The sequence below is a fragment of the Solanum tuberosum genome, unplaced genomic scaffold (genome assembly GCF_000226075.1).
Source record: "Solanum tuberosum cultivar DM 1-3 516 R44 unplaced genomic scaffold, SolTub_3.0 scf00204, whole genome shotgun sequence".
Lineage (NCBI taxonomy): Eukaryota > Viridiplantae > Streptophyta > Magnoliopsida > Solanales > Solanaceae > Solanum > Solanum tuberosum.
Window position 1 is genome coordinate 554,184 of NW_006239127.1, and position 20,489 is coordinate 574,672.

General features: G+C 32.2%; 3 protein-coding genes and 1 pseudogene across 3 annotated transcripts in view; 3 read left to right on the top strand and 1 right to left on the bottom strand.

The window, feature by feature from the left end:
• Positions 1 to 1,394, bottom strand: part of LOC102579780 (exonuclease 1) — a 10,061-nt gene extending 8,667 nt beyond the window's left edge. The window contains exon 1 of the mRNA XM_015312430.1: positions 999 to 1,394. Coding sequence (XP_015167916.1) covers positions 999 to 1,159 — 161 coding nt within the window. The 5' untranslated portion in view covers positions 1,160 to 1,394. The remainder of the gene's footprint in view (positions 1 to 998) is intronic.
• Positions 1,395 to 2,940: 1,546 nt separating this feature from the next.
• Positions 2,941 to 3,897, top strand: LOC102600180 (galactokinase-like; annotated as a pseudogene).
• Positions 3,898 to 10,704: 6,807 nt separating this feature from the next.
• Positions 10,705 to 13,919, top strand: LOC102580097 (bidirectional sugar transporter SWEET2a-like). The gene is made up of 6 exons (XM_006355506.2): positions 10,705 to 10,921; positions 12,115 to 12,151; positions 12,232 to 12,448; positions 12,536 to 12,694; positions 12,786 to 12,905; positions 13,447 to 13,919. Exons 1-6 carry the CDS (start codon positions 10,867 to 10,869, stop codon positions 13,555 to 13,557), a joined length of 699 nt encoding a protein of 232 aa, XP_006355568.1. The 5' UTR covers positions 10,705 to 10,866; the 3' UTR covers positions 13,558 to 13,919.
• Positions 13,920 to 15,611: 1,692 nt separating this feature from the next.
• Positions 15,612 to 20,489, top strand: part of LOC102580432 (transcription factor GTE12) — a 6,166-nt gene continuing 1,288 nt past the window's right edge. Inside the window, exons 1-10 of the mRNA XM_006355507.2 lie at positions 15,612 to 15,843; positions 16,709 to 17,634; positions 17,770 to 17,833; positions 17,916 to 18,014; positions 18,110 to 18,162; positions 18,255 to 18,315; positions 18,408 to 18,491; positions 18,590 to 18,708; positions 18,801 to 18,867; positions 20,220 to 20,341. Of these exons, the coding sequence (XP_006355569.1) occupies positions 16,723 to 17,634; positions 17,770 to 17,833; positions 17,916 to 18,014; positions 18,110 to 18,162; positions 18,255 to 18,315; positions 18,408 to 18,491; positions 18,590 to 18,708; positions 18,801 to 18,867; positions 20,220 to 20,341 (1,581 nt within the window). The 5' untranslated portion in view covers positions 15,612 to 15,843; positions 16,709 to 16,722. The remainder of the gene's footprint in view (positions 15,844 to 16,708; positions 17,635 to 17,769; positions 17,834 to 17,915; positions 18,015 to 18,109; positions 18,163 to 18,254; positions 18,316 to 18,407; positions 18,492 to 18,589; positions 18,709 to 18,800; positions 18,868 to 20,219; positions 20,342 to 20,489) is intronic.

Sequence of the window (20,489 nt, forward strand, 5' to 3'; positions counted from 1 at the left end):
GCGGGGGAGGGGGGGGGGGGGGGGATTGCTCCAGCTACAAAGAGTTGTTAAAACCCTAGACTTAAGAATGTAGCTTAGGGAAGAGGTGCCTTCAAAGAATCTGTTCTTTCTTTCTGTCCAGACACACCAAAAAATGCAAGCAGGGATCATCTTCCATACTTTCTTGATGGGTTTTCTGACCTTCCATGAGCTCCAGCTAACCAGTGCATTACTTCTTTAAAGGTAGTTCACACTTCCTGATCTCATCTAAATTCAATTTTAATGTGAAATCCACAATATTTTGGGAGTAGAATATTTTCCTAATGTGATCTTAACTTACAATTAATATTCTCTAAAGTAGACAACCCTATGTAGTTTCCTTCTGACAGTATGTAAAACTTGTTTGATCTTTGTTCCATATGAACACTACTTAGCAGAATCAAACCAAGAGACGAATATAATATAAAATACATAGCAACAATCCTGTTAAACCCCAGTACAAGGATAAATACAAAAGCAACATTATTTCCAAAAATATCTTGTTCAAAAAATTGGTATAAACACATGGACTCGGATTTATAGTCCCTTTGCATTAATCATTAACTGAATCAAAAATTCAACTACATATCCACATTTACGTATTTGAGCATCACTTTTGAACAACAAAGACATTCTAAGGACCCCCATCATGAACATCAAGTCATAAAACAGTATAAAAATGAAACAAAAATAATAAGTATGTGCCACAAAAGAAAATGGAAAAGAAAGCAACAACCTCATTATCCCTCCCCCGTTAAATATTTAATACCAATTAAAAAGAAGATTCTTGAACCATCAAATGATGAAATCATATAAGAAGAAAACAACAAAACAAACAAATTATTCTACACAAAAAGAAACAGTTATTCAAATTTTCTTTACCCATCAAATATCTTTCGCAAGTTACACACAAGAAATTAAAAAGAAAAAGAAGTTGCAGAAATCGGTAAAAAAAAAAAGAGAGAAACAAAGATGAATACTTGGTAGTAGGAATGCCTTTACAGAGCTCTTTGCTGCAAGAAAGTGCACCCTTGTGCAGCCAAGAATAGGTATCAACAGCGACACTGCAGCCATTCAAGTCTTTCATGTTTATAGGTAACATTATCGATTTCAAAAGGGGTAAAAGGCCTTGTATACCCATATTCTTGTTGTTAATTCAAATGGGTTTTCAAGAATTTAAGCAATTTTGAGAAATGGGTTTCAGCTAAAATTGCTGTTCAGCCGTAATTTCTGAGTTAATTTTACTCCATTTCGGAGGAGTGAGGGAGGAGAAAGAGAGATGGCGGGAAGTGCTTTTTGAGAGGTGAAATTTGGTGCTCTTTTTCTTTTCTGTTTTAACTTTCAAGCATTCTATTTTTTTCCTTTTTTGTGTTGCATAATTTTGACTTCAAAATTTCCACCTTTCCCTCCCCCCTCATAAGGAAGGCGAATTCAGGGTATACCAATATTAAGGGATCGTTTGGTTTGAGGGATAATACCAAATATTCTTGGAATTAAATTATAGTATCACTTAATTTGTTGTTTGATTGGCAAGTTCGGAATAATTTATTTCGGGATTAATAATTAGTACCGGGATAAGTTATCCCTTCCCTTGGGTGGTATAGTAATTCCGGAATAACTTATCTCGGGATAACATAAGTAAATGACAAAAATGTCTCTTTCAACCCTTTTGTTTCATCACTTTTTACATTCATGAAAGGTATTTTTGTAAAGAAATAAATTGTTCTTAAAATTTATTATTTTGAATACAACAAACCAAACACTCAATAAAAAATAATTTCATCATAACTTATCCCATCATAACTAATCTCATCATAATTAATTCTATCATAACTTGAATTCAAACCAAACGACCTCTCAGATAGAACCTAGGTTGTATGGGTGGGCGTTTTAGCATGTACGTGTAGTAGAAAGCATCTTTTTTTGCTTTTCATGGGGTACTGTTAATCATATTTAGTTTATGCTAATTTCTCAGATAGACATATATATATATAATTTTTTCTAAAATTAATGAATGCATATACACTCTCACATATACATGTGGCATGTGGGTCTGTCTTTTGCTTCATAAGATACTTTTTTTCTTTAACTATTATTTAGTTTGATCTTGATGAATTTTTTTTAATTAAAATGAATTGATTGTACTTAGCAAAGACACATTACGTGGAGTCAATAAATATGTCAAATACTTTTTTAAAAAAAACTATATCAAATATCATAATGCAAGTAAAAGTTTTTACAAAATACTGTGTCGGTTTTTCTTATTAGAATTTTGAAAAATAAAATGGATATTTACTGTTCTAAATTTCAATTTTAAAAGTTGAAACTATTTTAATTTCTAAAGTACAAAATGCTTACAATGTAAGTTTTGTTGAGTGATCCTTTGAATAAACTCAACACCCTAAATAAAAATAAATAAAAACCTTTGATTTACTTAATAAATATTGTATCATCAACAATATCTTTTGTTGTTACTAAAAAGAACTTTAATTATGTAATATTACATAATTCAAATTAATAGAGTACTATGTCTATATAATTATCTTTAGTATCAAAAAGTAAAAATAAATATTGGACCACTTTCTTGGTCCGTGCGTCACCGGTCTAATGGCTTTAACGTCAACCACAATTATAACTCCAAGACAAAGTCAAAAAAGGAATCATATAGAATTTAGGAGTCGCACAAATTATCAAAAATTCTTTTTAAATCCCTTATATCAAAATTGCTTATGGGTCGCAATCGGATATCCGTCGCACTCTTTCCCACTTGATATACGAAATCTTCTTTCCTTTTTTTGAGTTCATATTCCCATTTCCATTCGAAAAAACTACTCTCATCTCAACTCTATATATACTTAATTTCTCTTTTAGTTTTCACTATATTCTTCTTTTATCATATTTCATTAGGGAAACAACCAACATTTAATGCCTAGACACGAGGAATTAGCAATTCCAATCTTCTCTAATCTTGAACCAGTTTATAGTAATGGATCACACCTTGAAGAAGCTGAACTTGGATTCAAGAATTTGAAATGCAAGTTCCTACACTTATTTGGCCAAACCCTAATATATATACGCTCAATCTCCAGTAATAGTGAACTTAATTGGAGAACATATAGACTATGAGGGTTACTCTGTTTTGTTAAAGAATGACAAAAGTCTCACATTGATGTTTAATGAGATGGGTGGACTCCTTATAAGAGTTGGACAATCCTCTTCCCTTTGAGCTAGCTTTTGGGGTGTGAGTTACGCCTAAGACTTAATTTAATCTATTCGCAAACATCCTGATAATAAGTGACAAATACTCCTTATGCACTTACCTACTGATCCTGTACAGGAGATTGATCTGAAGAATCATAAATGGGATCATTCTATAATTTGTGGTGGGTACAAAGGTTTCAATGAGTATGCCAAGATGGATGTTATTGTTGATGGTATAGTTCCAACAGGGTCTGAACTTTCGAGCTCTGCAGCATTTGTTTGTGCTTCCACTGTTGCTATAATGGCTTCAGTCAGTGTTAACATGCCCAAGAAAGAAATGACTCTCTACTTACATGTGAATGTGAAAGGCATATCGGTAATCAATCGGGTGGAATAATGGATCAAGCCATCTCTGTTATGGCACGATCTGGTTTCGATTGATTTCAATCATATACGTGCAACTGATGTACATCTCCCTTCTGTGATAGCACATTCATTAGCTGAATCACAAAAAGCAGTTACATCCGCTATTAACTATAATAACCGTGGGTTGTTGAATGTCGATTAGCTGCTACTGTACTAGGTCTTAAGCTGGGGATGGAACCTCAGGAGCCAAGAATGATTTTGGCTCATACATTATTTTTGCATCCAAACCCTCAAGTGGTGCTGCCATTTTAAAATTTTAGGTTGTGTTATTACACTAGTTAGAATTTTTTTATTTTGAACGAGGTACAACCAATAAAAATTGTATGAGGATCCATTAGCTTTTTGACAGGTGGATTCTGGAAATTTTACATTTAAAGCTGTAAAATAAATCAAAAGAAGAGAGAATGTAAAGTTTGACCGAAAATTAAAAGAAAAATGTTGGATCCGCACCAAATTCTATTAAAAATAATAATAAAATAAAAGCAACAACATATGCATTCATATCAATTATCTATTATATCAAAGCATTTATAGAAATTTGTTTGCAACTAATTTTAAACATATGGAAAATAAATAAACCATAAAAATAAAATCTGAAGAAACATAATTTTATTCATCAAGATAGCAGGTACAATTCTGTTCCTCCATTGATTCTCCTCTCCTAAGATTTATCCATAGTTCAAGTGCCGTTAGTGGCATATTTTTTGAACTAGGATGATTTAGATTTGACCTCTATATGAATATTTCATGTCTTTTGTGGAATATATCGAGGTCTTGATCTTTTTGTGGAATTTTTTAGATGCCTTTTAAGAGAATTTAGCACCCTTTATATAGGCATAAACTAGGGTTTAGGGTTGAGTAGCCTCCAAGAATCCTAATTTGAGTTGAACACAATTAGTAAAGTCTCAACTCGAATTGAACACATCTTGTAGAGTCCCACAAAATTTCAATGTCTACAAATTCCCCTACTTCAAGGCTTGTTGGAGTGTAGACTCGACAAAGACGAAGCTTGAAGTACTCATTCTTTCACCTTTGCAGCATCAAATTTTCATATTTGATTTAAGAGAGAAGAGATGAAGGGTAGATTTGGTCCCACTGGGCGTGCCAATTTGTTTGTAACAAATTTTAAACATATGAAAAATAAATAAACCACAAAAATAAAATATGAAGAAACATGAATATATTGATAAATATACGGGTACAATTTTGTTCCTCCCTTGATTCTACTCTCCTAAAATTTATCCATGATTTGAGGGCCGTTAGTGGCAGGGGGCATTTGTAATCATTTAAAATTTATAAAATGATTTGAATTATATTAAATTCATAAATATATTAATCCAAATAAATGTCATGGATTAATATAATTAGGCTAATTATTTAAGTCCAATAAATATGAATTTAATTAATTTGGGCTACAATAGATGAACCTAATTTGTTAAGCCCAAATTCATCTTATCCTAAAGGCTCATTTTGGTGCCATAGGCAAATGACATGGCATGCCAAGTCAAGAAAAAAGCTAATAGGATCATGACATGTGTCAAATATGACAAGACCGCTCCATAAAGCCCATATGTCATGTCATTTAAATTTGATTGGCCGAAGAAAATCTTGTTTCAATTACAACTTCTCTATTCTAAAACTATAAATATGGGTCCTCATAATTCAGAAAAAGGACAGAAAATTCTAAACAATAAGCTAGAGAAAATTCGTGGTACAAACGCCATAAAATTCTCTATAAAGCTACAAGTTTAAGAATTCAAGCATTTAAGTTCAAGAACGATCAAGATCAAGACCATCAGATTCAAGAACAAGCTCGAAGCCCTTGAATTCAAGCAAAATTCAAGATCAAGATAAAGTTCAAAGTTCAAATTCATCGAAGATTCAAGATCAAACTTTAAAACCCTTGAATTTATATTTGAAAAGGCGAATTCAGAGGAATGATAGAGATTGTAACACTCACTCTTTGAAATAATAAATATGATTATTGCTATAATTTTTCGTTCTTGATTATTGTTTTCTCGACGCGAATTTTATTGTCTAACAAAAATTCATATCTGGAAAATATGGACAAATGAAAATTGCCGAGGAATATCAAAGTGATTTAGCAAGATTTAGAGGGAAAGAATCAAGATCTGAACATCAACTTTTCAATTTTCTTGAGCGTCATTAATGCTATCAACTTTTTTCTTTGACATTGATAAGATCCCAAATAGTTGAAACACCAATCTTCAAGAAAATTACATGTTTAATTTCAATAGTTGAACATGCATCTATGATTTTTTATTGAAATTAATTTGCTGAAAATGAATGGAACTTTTTTTTTAATTTAGAAGGAGTTTTATTATGTTAAAGAAGAAGAAGAAGAAAAGACAGAAAAGAGTGATTGAGCCCCACAATTCACTTTTAATTCAATATTTATTGATTTATTTAATAGTATTAGGCGTGGACCCCATATTCTCTCTCCTTTTAATTTATTTTATAGCTTTAAATGTCAAATTGGACCCACAATCCACGTGTCAAAAATCTAATGAATCCTCATACAATATTTTGCTGTTCGTACCTCGCTCAAAATAAAAAATTTCACACTTGTTAGGATAGTAACAACTGATGTTGCATCGTGTCAGATTCTTAAAAGAATAATGCATTTTTAAGAATGATGCGACTAGAGTCTTAATCAACATATATATATAAAAAAAAAAAAAGATTTGTAGAGTTGGAATGTCAATAAAGCACATTTTTCATATTACTTAAAAAAAGTGATAGAGAATAGTGATGATCTGAATAGGTTTACTGTAGTAAAACAGGACCCATCCATGTGCTTCATGATTCATGTGGCAAATTTGAAGTGGTAGACAGAGACAGGCCACCTAATTACCTTAGGGCCCGTTTGGGCATGCGATATGATATCATGAGATGAAATTGAAGGTTTATTTGACATGCGATATGAAATTTTTGTGTTGTATATTTTCTCATAAACATAAAAATCTCATAAGTTGTAAAACTATTAAAATAGCCTCAATTGTTTATTCAATCTTATCAAATAAACAAAAAATTATAAAATTGCATAATAAATTATTACAAAGTTATTTGTTCTCCACTTAAGTAATTGTTTCATCTAACTTTAATTTAATAAAAGAGGAAATACATAATTACCCCATTCAACTATAGCACATTTTTTAAAAAGACACTCAAATTTTACAAGGGTCCTAGTATCCCATTGAACAATTTAAAAGTGATAAATATCCCATTTTTTGGTCAATTCCACTTATAAGAAAGAAAGTGAATGCACGCACCAATTACTGCTTGCCACATGTCAATTTTACATAATTTTCTATTCTTTATTTTTATTTATGCCTTTTTTCTTTCTTTCTTAGTTTTAATTAGATATTTTCATTTCCTTCTTCAATTCTGCTTAACCTCATCCTTTGGTCTTCTTCGCTGGGTCTTCTTAGCTGACAATCTTGTTGCCACAACATCATTTTCATTTTGTCCATCACCAAATCAAAATTGAAATTGAGAAATCAAATCCGCTATCAAATTAATTTTTTTCAAATTAAAATTTCTTTTTGTGATTTTAGCATTGATTTTTGCTCTAAATCAACATGGGTTGTATTTGAAAAAAACATAAATTCTCTCTTCAGGCTCAGATGAGATAGTTTTTGGTTGGTTTGAACATTATTTTAGCCCCGAAATTGATCAGAAGTCACTTGAAATACGATTTTTTCTTTAACGTTGCATCATTTTTTCGGCGCTTCTCACCCCCGCCGACCAAGAAGGAGTAAAAATTTAAGGATGAAACAATAAATCTTTCATCGTCGCTATCGCAAAGGAAATCAGCTAGTTGTCAATTTTTGCCGGTGACCGAATTAAAAAGGAATTTTATTGATGGATTGAGATTGTGTTATTCAGTTACAACTGAATCTCTATTAAAATTCAATTTGAATGGAAAACGAAAGGAGAAAGAGAAAGAAAAAGAAAAAAAAATCTCGAGGCCATTGTCTCCTTCAATGGACAATGGTGAAGCTTAGGAAGGAGAAGAAAGAAAAAAAAAACTAACACAAAAATAAAAGATTATTTATATATTTAATAAAAAATATTGCAAAAAAAAGATTAATAATATATTTTTTTAGTTTTCACGCTCTACAGGTGAGTGTTATACACTCTCTGTATTAAATTCCAAAAAAGGGTTCAATAATTTCACTTTAAACTAGTTTAGGGGTGTATTAGGACCCCCGCAAAGTTTAAGTGTCTTTTTCAAAAAAGAGTCATAGTTTAATGGGGTTTCTATGTATTTCCTCTTAATAAAAAAATTGAACATAAATTGTAGTGTACTAGTCTTTAATATAATTCTCTCACATAGTACGGACAATTTCCTCACGTTAAACTTGCATTTCTCGATCATGTGACTGAGAAGACGAACCAACATTGTTACTTTGAGCCATTTGTTGGTCAATATCCTCCGCAACTATATCTTCATGTTCATAGACTATAAATATTTCATCACTACTTTGGTATTTTCACAAATAACACTGCACAAGCTATGATCATTTTCACTTGTGTATCATTATCATAATGGTTCATGCCTTGTTTCAGTATTCTAAATCTATTTTTCAAGCTCCAAAAGTCCGTTCAATCACATTGCGCAGAGATGAATGTCTATAATTAAATAGTTCTTTGGCATTTTGAGGCTCTCTTTCACTTCCTCTGAAATCTTGTAAATGATAGCATAGTCCTTTTGTATGGAGCTAAAAATCCTTTTGTGTTTCGGAAATCAGCATCAACAACATAATATTTATCTACCACAAAACATTTTATAAAGAATTACTAAAAGCATATGTGACGTAAATGAGATAACTTTGTGTAAATAAATAATATTTATTTTAAGGATGTAATTTAAAGTTACCATGTGACGGAAATGGAAATTGAGACATTGGTTCAACAAGTGCATTCTCAAGTACTTTACTATCATGTGCAGTACCTTCCCAACCAGCAGCAACAAAGGTAAATCACATATCAAAATTACAAGCACATAAGACATTTTGTGATGTTCTTCCTTTGCGATTACAATATGCTTGTTGCACCGCTTTAAGAACCTCCCCTTCTATGTATGTTCCATCAATCGCACCAACACAATCCTACCAAATAAAAAATACATCAATATTAGTTTAGTGAACATAAAATAAATTGGAAGCATTATAGAATGCACTTCATAAAAATAATGTTTGTAAGAGTAATAAAAATAGTGCTTCCAAGACAATGCAAAGTCATAAAATAAATATTATCTCTTTAAAAAAAGTTGATAGGAAATATGTAACTAAATACTAATAACTTACACATAAAATATAAATGTGCACTTATCAAGGCCATAAAATAAATTTATTAATGTGATTGAAATTTTACCTTAAACCAAGGCCAAAATCGAGTATTATGTCGAATTTTGAAATGTACACCAGTCATATTTTTTGGTTGTATAAATGTTGGTGCCATCTTGCTAATTGTCTCGGCAACTATTTTAACATGCCGGTTAATTGTTTCAAGTGAATGTTGAAAAGTTTCACAATCGTGAGGTGTGAGTTAAAGTGACTATATGCTGGTGAGAATAATAAATTTTATGTCGGTGAGAATAATAAATTTTAAAAAGTAATGATGTGATTATAAATTTTATAAACATATGAAACAAATGGTTAATAGATATAAATGTGGGTTGTTTTAACAAAATATAAACTTATGGATCAATTATTGTATTAAAATATCTCAAATCATCATATGGAATCACCATATAATTCCATATCATGGTTTTTGAAGAATATGGTATCACCTCTCATGATATGGAATCAGCGTAAAATCGTATGTCCAAACGCTGATTCCATCTCACAATACCATATCGTGATATGGCATCGCATGGCCAAATGCCTACTAAGAATGTGAGTAAAAAAATCATATGCACTCCCTCTATTTCAAATTATTTTCTTTTTAATCCATTTTTATAAATAATTTTCTTTTAGAATTTTTTAATTACAAATTTTACGTGGCTATTTAAAATCACAAAATTATATGATATTTTGGTACATTCTATATATCTTTAGTCTAAAATCATAAAATTTAAAATTCTTATTTAATTTTTTTAAAACTCCCTGAAATGTCAAAATAAAAAACAATCAAATTAAAACGAAAGGAGTAATTAATATCTCAAAAGTTGAATTGTTATTTAAAAATGGAACTTGTGAAACAATTTATTTATTTTATTGTTTCTTAATTAATGATCAATATGTTTAGCCTTAACGAGCAAGAGAAGTGAGGGCTATTCAAAATTGAACCAAAATCAATAATTTGAATCGAAAAAAATATATTGATTTATTGATAATGGTTTATTGGTTTAGTGGGAAATCTTAGTAGCCAGTTAGTTGGCTTCTTGAATTCTCATCTTATTGATGAGAGTTGTTCGATTCTCCACAATGTAAATCCCTTCCCATTCCCCTTCCTTTATAAAAGAAAAAAAAAGATTGATTGATTTGGCCGTTTGGATAACAATATTTATTATTATTATTAAATTATACCTTAAGGGTCTATAGCAGTTTATCATATCTACAAATTGGTGGTCAATAAGGCGAATCCATAAATTTCAAAATTGAACTGAATTGACCAATACACAACCTTAGGTTTAATTTAGTAGCGAGTTCAATATAAAAGGCGTAAATATGACAAAATCCACTATTTTTTGATTAAAATTATTTCTATTTGTGGAAAAATATATATGTATATATTTCAAGATTAACATTTTCTACTTCAAACCTGGGCTGGTTAATTCTGAATTACCTCCGTCTTTGATTAGTCAAAAGTAGTACTTTTCTCTCAGAGGAAAACATTACTACTCGTTATTATTCGTTGTTTCAATTTATTTATCTGATTTTTATTTAGATAAAATAAGAAGCAATAGAATATGATTGACCCGTAATCAATTTAGGCATATGCTTATTACGAATTAATCAATTTATAAGCGCTGTCACAGATTGGAAAAGGTGTTCTCTAACTGGCCCTACCAATAGGAAATAATAGTTGTTGATGTAATTATATGAATTTGTCCTTGCATCCATAATCATTTACACCTCTAATGCTGTAACTTCTAGCACACAACCTATTTCCTCTCAGCTTCAATAAGAACTGAGATTTTCCTCTGTTATATGTTTTAAAAAAAATTGAGGTTATTTGAACAAAGAAAGAATGTTAGTTGTAGGTGGATTATACTCAATTTGCAGCTTTGCAGCTGGGATTGCAGGTACTATTTCTTCTTCTCACCCCCAATTCAATGATTTTCTTGTTTTTGTTTCTGTTTCTGATATGCTGCTATGGTGTTCTACTCAATTTTTTTTTATTTTTTTTAACTTTTTTGAAAGAGAAGAAAGTTTTGTGGTTGATATGTAAAGTAACTATTGGATCTCATTACTATAAGTTCTGCAGAATCTTGAACTTTCTTCTTTTTTCATTTTTTTTGGTTGATTTCTGTCTGCTTTGCATTATTTATTTGTAAAGATTCCATCTTTTTGGTCTATGTTAAAACCCCATTTGTCTGTTGTGCTTAATGGGATTGTTTGTTTAGAAAGTTGGTTACTTTTCATTATTTACTTCTATTTTGGTTGTATAAAGTTGTATTGAAAGAGTTGCTATGATCTTTCTTTCTTTCTTTTTTGGTAAAATATGCTATCAATTTTTCTGGATACTGTAGTAGCTGTTGGCCCCTTGATATGGACTCTAAAGATGGAGGAATGCTAGGAAAAATCTTAGTTGTTGTTTGACCTTGATAGACATGTTCACTGTTGGCTAATGCTTTTGTTGTCAAGTTGATGAGCTAGGGTTGGGGGTTTTCCACTTTAATCATTAGATTCAAAGATATCATTAAGTCCATTTTTGTTATGTTAGTTAAGGATAGTATTTAGGGCAATAGCTAAATTGGAGTGGCATCATATTAATGAAGATCCAATTAGTTAGTCTCTAATAGTCAGACTCATTTCTCCTTAATTAAGGCTTTAGTTTTAGAGTGTTTGACTTCAAAAGTTCCCAATTATTGGCATAGAGAAGCTACCAAGATGTTAATCTTCTAATTTTCACCTTTTGAAGTCATCCTCATGGTTTGATTGGTTAGAAGAAATTTGGAATTTAAGGTAAGGAAGAAGATAACTAGTGATCTTGTAACGGAACAGAAAGGAAGGAGAAAGAATACACAACTATTTCTTATTCCTATCTAATCAGGGTGGTGTGTGTAGTATTATACTTCTCCTTTTATGATCTTACTAATCATTTCTTCTCTTGTCCTTCTCGTTCCTTCCCTTTTATCCAACAGACTAAATCCATCCAAGAATGAAGGTTTTATCCAATCTAACAAGCATAACACTATAATATTCCTAAAGAATCAGCCAAATTGGGAAGTTTCTTACACTTACTAACCAAATATTTGGTTTATGTGTAATGCAGGGAATCTCTTTGCATTCGTCTTATTTGTGTCACCAATGTAAGTATCCAAAATCTCTGAAAAGTGACAATGAATAGTAAGTGATTCATATAAGTTGATTGTATCCCCTCTTTTTTCAGACCAACATTCAGAAGAATCATTAGAAGCAAGTCTACAGAACAGTTTTCTGGATTACCATATATATATGCGCTCTTGAATTGCTTAATATGCCTCTGGTATGGGACACCAATTGTATCTCCTGGTATTATATTGGTTTTTACTGTCAATTCAATTGGAGCAGTGTTCCAGCTAGTATATATTACCATCTTCATTATTCATGCAGAGGGGTCCAAGAAGGTAATTATTGGTTCTTACATACAAAATATTGCTAAAGTTTCTGATGCAAACTGATCTTGTGCTTATATCATTACACGTTCAATGCAGTTGAAAATGCTGGGGTTGGTGCTTGGCGTTTTTGCTGTATTTGCTGCTATAGTTGTCATCAGCCTATATCTATTTGAGCCTGCCAGTCGGCAAACTTTCGTTGGATATTTATCAGTCTTTTCTCTCATTTGCATGTTTGCTTCTCCACTATTCATTATTGTAAGTTTTCACAAACAAAGTTCTATCACCTAAGATGATAAACACTCCATTTCTCAGACTAATTGGTTTAAGAAACAATTTTTTGGGGCAGAATTTAGTGATCAAAACAAGGAGCGTGGAGTACATGCCATTTTATCTATCCCTTGCGACTTTTCTCATGAGCCTTTCTTTCTTTGCCTACGGAATGTTCAAGAATGATCCATTCATCTCTGTAAGTAAATATTCCATTCTTCAGGCTGATTCCTTCTCTTTTACTTCCTTTTGTGTCCTACTTAAGTCGACTAATGTGTTGTTAAAATTTTGTTGTATGTTCAAAATTATTCTCATTGTTTCTGGAGATAAATCAGAGAAAGTATAAACTTCAAAGTTTCTTCTGCACCACCTATTTATGAAAGATGAAAATTTATTCTAGTGAATTTTAACTAAAAAAAGACCATGAGAGCTGAAAATTGTTTAAATTGATGTTCTATACCATCTGGAAAATGCCCAGTGTTCTTGTTGGCAGCTTTCTGATTAACTGCTTTTACATCCTATTGCATTGGCCGATGTGCTAGTGCATAGATAGTTGCTTCCATTGCTATTTATATTTTACCTTTTCACTCACCCTCCAGAAAAACAATGAACTCCAGAAAGCAAGAAATGTCCCTTGAAAGATTGCACCAATCCGACCTTGAAATCGTGCCAAGGCTTGTATCATTGCATCATTGTTATGTTTTGCTTTCTAACGAATATGTTCTTCTGAATGTAATCAGGTACCAAATGGGATCGGAGGAGTTCTTGGTGTCATACAACTGGTACTCTACTTTAGATATAGCAATTCAGGAGAGGAGCCAAGAGCACCTCTCTTGGACTCTTATGCATGAAACACAAGACTATAGCTGGAACAATCATTAAGAAATGGCAAAAAACTTTTATCTCTTTTCTTCTTTTCACTGATTCTTTTTTCTTGTGTTGAGAATTTGAGAAGGTCAGAATTTTCTTTTGTTTTTTCTTTTTTCCAGGGAAGAATTTGGTATATGTGTTAAAAGTGGTGAAGGGTAGTATATAGTATATCATTTATGGGAAATTAAAGTTATTTATCATTTGTTGTGTGCTCAAATTAATATTGAGCATCTATTGTTTCAGTTGCTGAGATATAACTCTCAGCAAGTTTATGTATTCATTGGATTGATGTATACAGATTTTCCCCAAATTATAAGTACAGCAGCCCATGATTATGAGCTAACACTTGTTTGGATGTTTGTTATCTATCTATTGTATTGTGTCGATACTTTAAATATAATTTTATTGTATTGTATCGTTAAATTCATTGTTACATAACGATGAAAAGGGTGTTAAATGAGTTTGTTAGGTTCGTGTGGTTTTTGATAACTCAATGATTGTGTTTTGTTCTTTATGATATATGAAACTTGTGTTTTAAATTTGAATTTATGTAGAGTATATATGGGTGTTGGATTGTTGAAATTCGAAGAACAACCTTTTTTTTTAAAAAAAAAAACTCAGATGCACATATTTGAAATTCCAATCTATTTTTACATATATTTCAGCCACATGGTTGAGGTGCAAACATACCTGAAAAAATTTAGATGTACATAGTTGAATAGTTGAAAGTTGTAAAAACAATTTTTATATATACCTCAATAAAAGATGTTCGAATTTTTATCTTTGCATGTCATAATAAACATGAGGTGAAAATGTATGATATGTGGCCTTCATAAGACCACAAGTGACAGACCTTTTCCCTAGAGTGAATTATAAAGCAGATATTTTTTCCTAAAGTGAATTATAAAGCAGATATTATTAGTTAAGCAACAACCTTAAAAGTAGATATTGATGCACTTAGAAGATAGATTTATATATCTTCCTCATCTACAAGTGAGAGATTTTGTCGATAAATCTATTACTATTTTTTTCACTTCAAAGAGCATGATATATAGTAAAACAAAATAAAAAATACAACCCATCTAAGTTTTGAAAGAGCATGATATATAGTAAAAATAAAATAAAAATACAGCTCATCTAAGTTGAATTCTAACAAAAATTACTTATAACATTGACATCATTACTTTATAGAATTATATTTTGATATCATTATATTTTTACTATACTATAGTGACGTCAAAGTGCTCAATTGAGCACTGAAGTATTTCTGTAATTTTTATTTTTTTTTGGTTTTTATCTAATTTGTTTGTTTTTAGTTTTTAATTTTGTAATATATTTAAAAATTATATAAAAATGTACTATAAATCATGATAATTGACAACTTAAAATATTTTAAAAAATATATATATTTTTTACTGATTCTTGAAATTAATCTATCGATTACATAAAATGAGACAAAAAAAAGTAACATTTATTATTTAATTTGGAAACTACCTAAAAAGTATTGTAAATTTTAGTAATTAACAATGTTTGATTTACTATTGAAATTCTATCTATGCATATACATTGGGATTAAGGGAGTAACATATATTATTTAAAAGTTACATAAAAAAAACTATATTGCATAAGGGGAGTAGCATATTATTATTTAAAAATTGAGTAAAAAAATACTATAAAACACCATAATTTCAACTTAAAATATTTAAAAATCATATTAAAATTTTATTGACACTTAAACTCTTTCTATGTCACATAAATTAAGACAAAAAAATAACTAAAATTAAACCCCGTGTAGTGATAAAAGAAAACAGAATATTCTAGTTCTAGTTATAAACGTAGAAGAAAGATTATTTATGATGTGAATAAAAAGGTAAAAAATAAGTAGTTAGTATTTAAACCAAGACTTGAGGTTCAAGCAAAACAAACAAGGGAAAAAACAGATATTAATCCAACAATTTCTTCAGAGGGTTAAAAGGGTCATTTACTTTTGATCAAAGACGGCATATACTAGAGAGAATAAAACTAGGAAAAATATCGATATTATTATAAAATATAAACCCTAAAACCTCTGCAAGAGTCGCTTTTCTCTCTCTATCGTGCTCGTTTACTCTTAGCAGTTGTTTCTTCTACACCAGCACACTTGTCTGCGGCGTCAGGGAGAGGGCTCTCGGAGCCCTTTTGCTCTCTTTTCTGTTCTGTTCTTAAGAAATTGGAGGTTTTACAGAAGAGCGGCTTGGCTTGAGGGTTTTTTTGGAGTTGAATTTCAGGTAATTTAGTGTAAAGTTTGTTTCTTTATGTGAATTATGGTGTAAGAAATTGTGGGTGTTCTTTATTTTCTGTTTTTGTTGTAAGTCATCGTTCGTTGATTCTCTCTTTGTGTTGTTGGAGAAAAGTTTGATCAAGGTCGTTTTTGTGTTATAGGGAAGTTAGTGTTTGGGTTGAATTTTGTTGATTTTCTTTGTGGGGTTTATGGAAAGTTGAATTGTGGGGTTCCTTTTTAGTTAAAGTTGGCTGTTGATTGATTCAATTCCACGCTGGGGTTCTGTTCTCTCTGTCTCTGTGTGATTTGGGGGAGGGTGGATTATGTTTTTTTTTTACAATTCGTTATTTTTCTTTCCTCTTAGTGGTTTGGGGAAAAAATAATGATGACTCTCTTTTTTTCGGAAAGAAATTGATAACTGGTGGGGTGGGGTGGGGTTTGAGTGAGTCTTATGGGTACTTGGTGCTTAATTATTGGTTGAAATTCATCTCATCTCATTGGAATCCTCTAAAATTGCTTCTTGTTAATCGAATTCATGTTGAAGAGCACTAACAAGGAAGTATAGTTCCATTAACTAAGAGCGTATGTAAGTTTCAAGTTCCTGTTTCTAGGAGAATTGGAGTATAACAATTACTTTGCTTTATTGTCTTTCTCTCTACGCTCGTGGGGTTTGAGAAGGATGGGATTTTGGTGACTCCCTAGAGGTAAATTTAGTCTTGATATCTTAGCATCCTGATTAGGAGGTTATTTGTTGTTTTAAATCATATCTTTGGCCTGGCTAAATGTTGCATCTTTTATGTAAGTTTTATACTTGTATCAAAGTTGCTGTCTGGTTCCCTTTTAACTCCCTTTTGTTATTCTATATTTTCCAGGGTCTATATTTTCAATGGTTAATGCTCAATCTCCAAAGGTGAACAGTTCTCTTCATCTCCTGGAGTTGCCCACCATGAATATTGGTGATAGTATAGTGACGAAGAAGCTGAAAATAAAAATTTCTTCCAAGGGGATGCGGACTGAACCTAGGGGAAGCTCTGAGATGAGTATAAAGGTGAAACTACCTATGCCGCCCGACTCTAAGAAACGTGAACCTCCGTTGGTGATCGACAATGGAAGAGAGAAAAGGCGGAAAATGGATCGGAGTGTAAAGCAACAATGCGTTAACATTCTGAAAGTCCTGATGGTTCATCCTAGTGGGTGGCCCTTCCTTCTACCAGTGGATCCAATCCAATATAACATTCCTGACTACTTCACTATAATTAGAAAACCAATGGATTTGGGAACAGTCAAAGCTAAATTGGATGGCAATCTGTACTTCGATGTTGATGAATTTGCTGCTGATGTGAGGTTGACGTTTGCAAATGCTATGAAGTATAATCCTCCTAATAATGATTTTCACCTCATGGCTAAGAGGTTAGACAATATTTTTAATCAGAGATGGAAGTCGTTGGAAGGTAAGTGGAAAGCTGAGAGCAAAAAAATCAGTCAGGATTGTGTTTCAAGTGGTAAAGAAAATCACTCTAAGAATACTAGGGAGACTTTCTTTAAGAAAGCTGCACCATGTGCTAATGGTCTGAACAAGAGGTCAATGCCTTTGGAGGAGAAGCAAAAGCTGAAGAAAGAACTTGTTGATTTACTTAGGGGAAATGTTATTAAGAACATGCAGAATGCTCTCCAAAAGTTTGGGTTGATGGGTCTTAAAGAAGAGATGGTTAACCTGGACCTGGAAAAGTATGATGATGACACACTATTGGAGTTAAAGAGGGTGGTTAGAGCGTATTCCAATTTAACTACAGAAAAGGTAATTAGTCATATATATTGAACTTCAACTAGAACAATAATAGCTGTGTACTGCGAAGGAAACTTAAAAGATTATCTGTTTGTTTTTTGTTTTGGAACTAAAATAATGTTATCTAATTGATGCTCTTTTCTACAGGCAGAGCCTGCTAGCGTGAAACAAAGTGGTGGGTGTCTGTCATCCATGGAGCCGGTCCCTAAAGGTACGATAAGGGCGAGTATAAAATTTCTCCTTTTATGGATCTTTTCCAGGGGCTGATTGGGGATGTGTCTTTTTGGGCACAGATAGTAGCACAAGTTTTATTTGCTCTGTCAAAACAAAGCGACAAGCAAACATTGTTGCTTGCCACCTTCAAGGTGTTGATACCCATGCTCTTCCTAGGAGTAAGTTTGTTCTTCCCCTCTTCTTTGGTTAACTTCATTGGAACTCCAAATCGTCAATTGCTAACAAACAAGTTGTACTTCTCTTTGCGAATCAGATTTTCCAACAAAAAGAAAGCTAGATCAAGATCATTCGGGTGTTGCTAAAAGGGTGGGTGTCTTGATGTTTAAAATATGTTTGAGTAGATTTATGGCGTTCCTCATTCTTTTCCTTGCAACTTGACACCTTGTATACATTTTCAGGATAGAGAAGTGACAAACTCCTTGGCATCAGTTCCATGTCTAACTGATTTGAACTCTCATGGTGATTGCAAAACTTTCTTATATTTGTTCAATAGCATGCATCAAAAGATTTTTAATGTTCTTTATTGACAAGCTGCCTCCGATAATATGAAGGTGGTCGAGGTAGCCTTCATGAAGAAAATCCATGTTCTAGTCCAGGTAGATCTACATGTGCTTCCGCTGTTCCATATGGTGAAGGTGAGTATGTGTTTGCACACTTTCTAATTTTTTTGGGTATCCAAAAGGCCAATGAACTTAATTCTTAATTGCTGCTGATGACTGTTTTCTGGCAATAGGTTGGGATCCTCTTATGAACATTGATCTTTCCCCGACCAAAGCGCTACGTGCTGCAATGCTAAAGAGTCGATTTGCTGACACCATCATCAAAGCGAAACAGAAATCGCTTCCAGTTGATGTAATGCCTTGCCTTTTCCTCTTAGAACACTTGTGGCATACATTATTTTAATTTGGTTTGGTTTGTCACACCTGTTTTGTCTGCTGAATCAGTGTGATAAGGCTGATTTGCATAGAATGCAACTGGAAAGAGCACAACTGGAAAAGCAGCAGCTCGAAGGTTTGATTGTTTATGTTGTATTGATTGATTGATTTATTACAGTAGTAGCTCAAATAAACTGGGATAATGAACTCAAGAATTTAAACACACTTGGCATTTGTGGAATATCTCTATCTGGCTAGTTATCAATATTGATGCAGAAAAAGAAGAAGAATGCAAGGATGGTTATAAAACAAAACAAAATTATATAAAAGATAGAAGGAGAACTTACTTTTTAGGCACTGTCACCTTTTTAAGGCCTGCCATGGACTCTCTGGAGTGCCCTGGATTAAAAAAATGCAATGTAGCTGAATTTACAAAGATCTAAACTATATTTGAGCCAAAAATACAAGTCTTGGTTTGGTATTGTATTGTTTGGATTTAATTGGTCAGTTTTCAGTTTGATAAATAATAAAATCTAATTCAAACTAAAATAAGTTCTGGTTGGTTCGATATTCCTTTTCGGGTTTTGGAGTTGTTTTGCCTTTTGCTCTTAATTAGTCATGATGTTTAGTGAGATAACGTATATTACAAACTCTGAACATGCCACACAGGTATATATGTTGGACATTAGTAACTACAAACTAATCTAGATCATGAACTTAGATTTAAGCATGTTTTTTCTGCCGAAAGAGAGAACTGTGATGAAAGAGAATATTTATCATGCAAACTTGTTAACAAAAGTAGTTTTAAATTAATGTTTGTTCAAGAACTCTCAGCTTGACTAATCTGAAACAATAGAGCATCAGAGTGCTTATTTTCACTCAAAAATTACAGCATAACAAACAACTGAAAAATCTTGATGCTTGATACGATGGCAAATAAATAAAGTTGATATTATCCAACGATACTTTAAGATATCTTTTGCCCAAGTCACATGCTTCCAGACCAAATATGTAGTGCTTTAGTTGCAAAGTGAGGAAGTAGAAAGACTGGAACTCATAAAGAAGCTATGTGAAGCTTAAGTGAAGTTGCAGAATATTAGCTTTCTAAGAACGTAAGATAATTAAATGTAAACAAAACTAGAAAAATACTTGTTGTAAGCTATTTTGGTTTCACTTTTGTTTTTTATTGGAAAAATCTCGAGTTGAACCAAAAAGTTGAAGATTTTAATTTCTCCATCGGAAACCAAACTTAAAGAATCAAAACTTTCGTGGGGCATTTGGATTAAATCTATGTGTTGAGAGGCTTTAGTAGTCGACGGCCTCTTTTCATTTTATCTCTTTTGGTGTCATTATATGAGTTGATAAATCTTATATTTTGAGAGATAATGAGCAGTACATATCTGTATTATTGCAGTTTAAGTTTACTGTACATGATTTCCTTTATTTGGATGCATGCTGTTTCTCTGACAGAACCTTGGGTGTGTGCAGAGAAAGCCCGCATTGAGGCAGAACTTAAAGCTGCTGAAGTTGCCTCTCGAAGGAAGGCAGAGGCTGATTTAAAGTTGCAGCGGGAGAGACAACGGGAAGCTGCTCGGATTGCTCTTCAAAAGGTTTGTGCTTATTGTTGAAACTGCATACTGTTCCCGCATCAAAACTCTCCTTGCTCATCCCCTCTGTTAAGCACACCTCCCTCTCCAACCGCTACACCCCTTTCAAAAAGCAAAGAGGAGGAGGGAGGAATAACAAATGAAGAGAAAC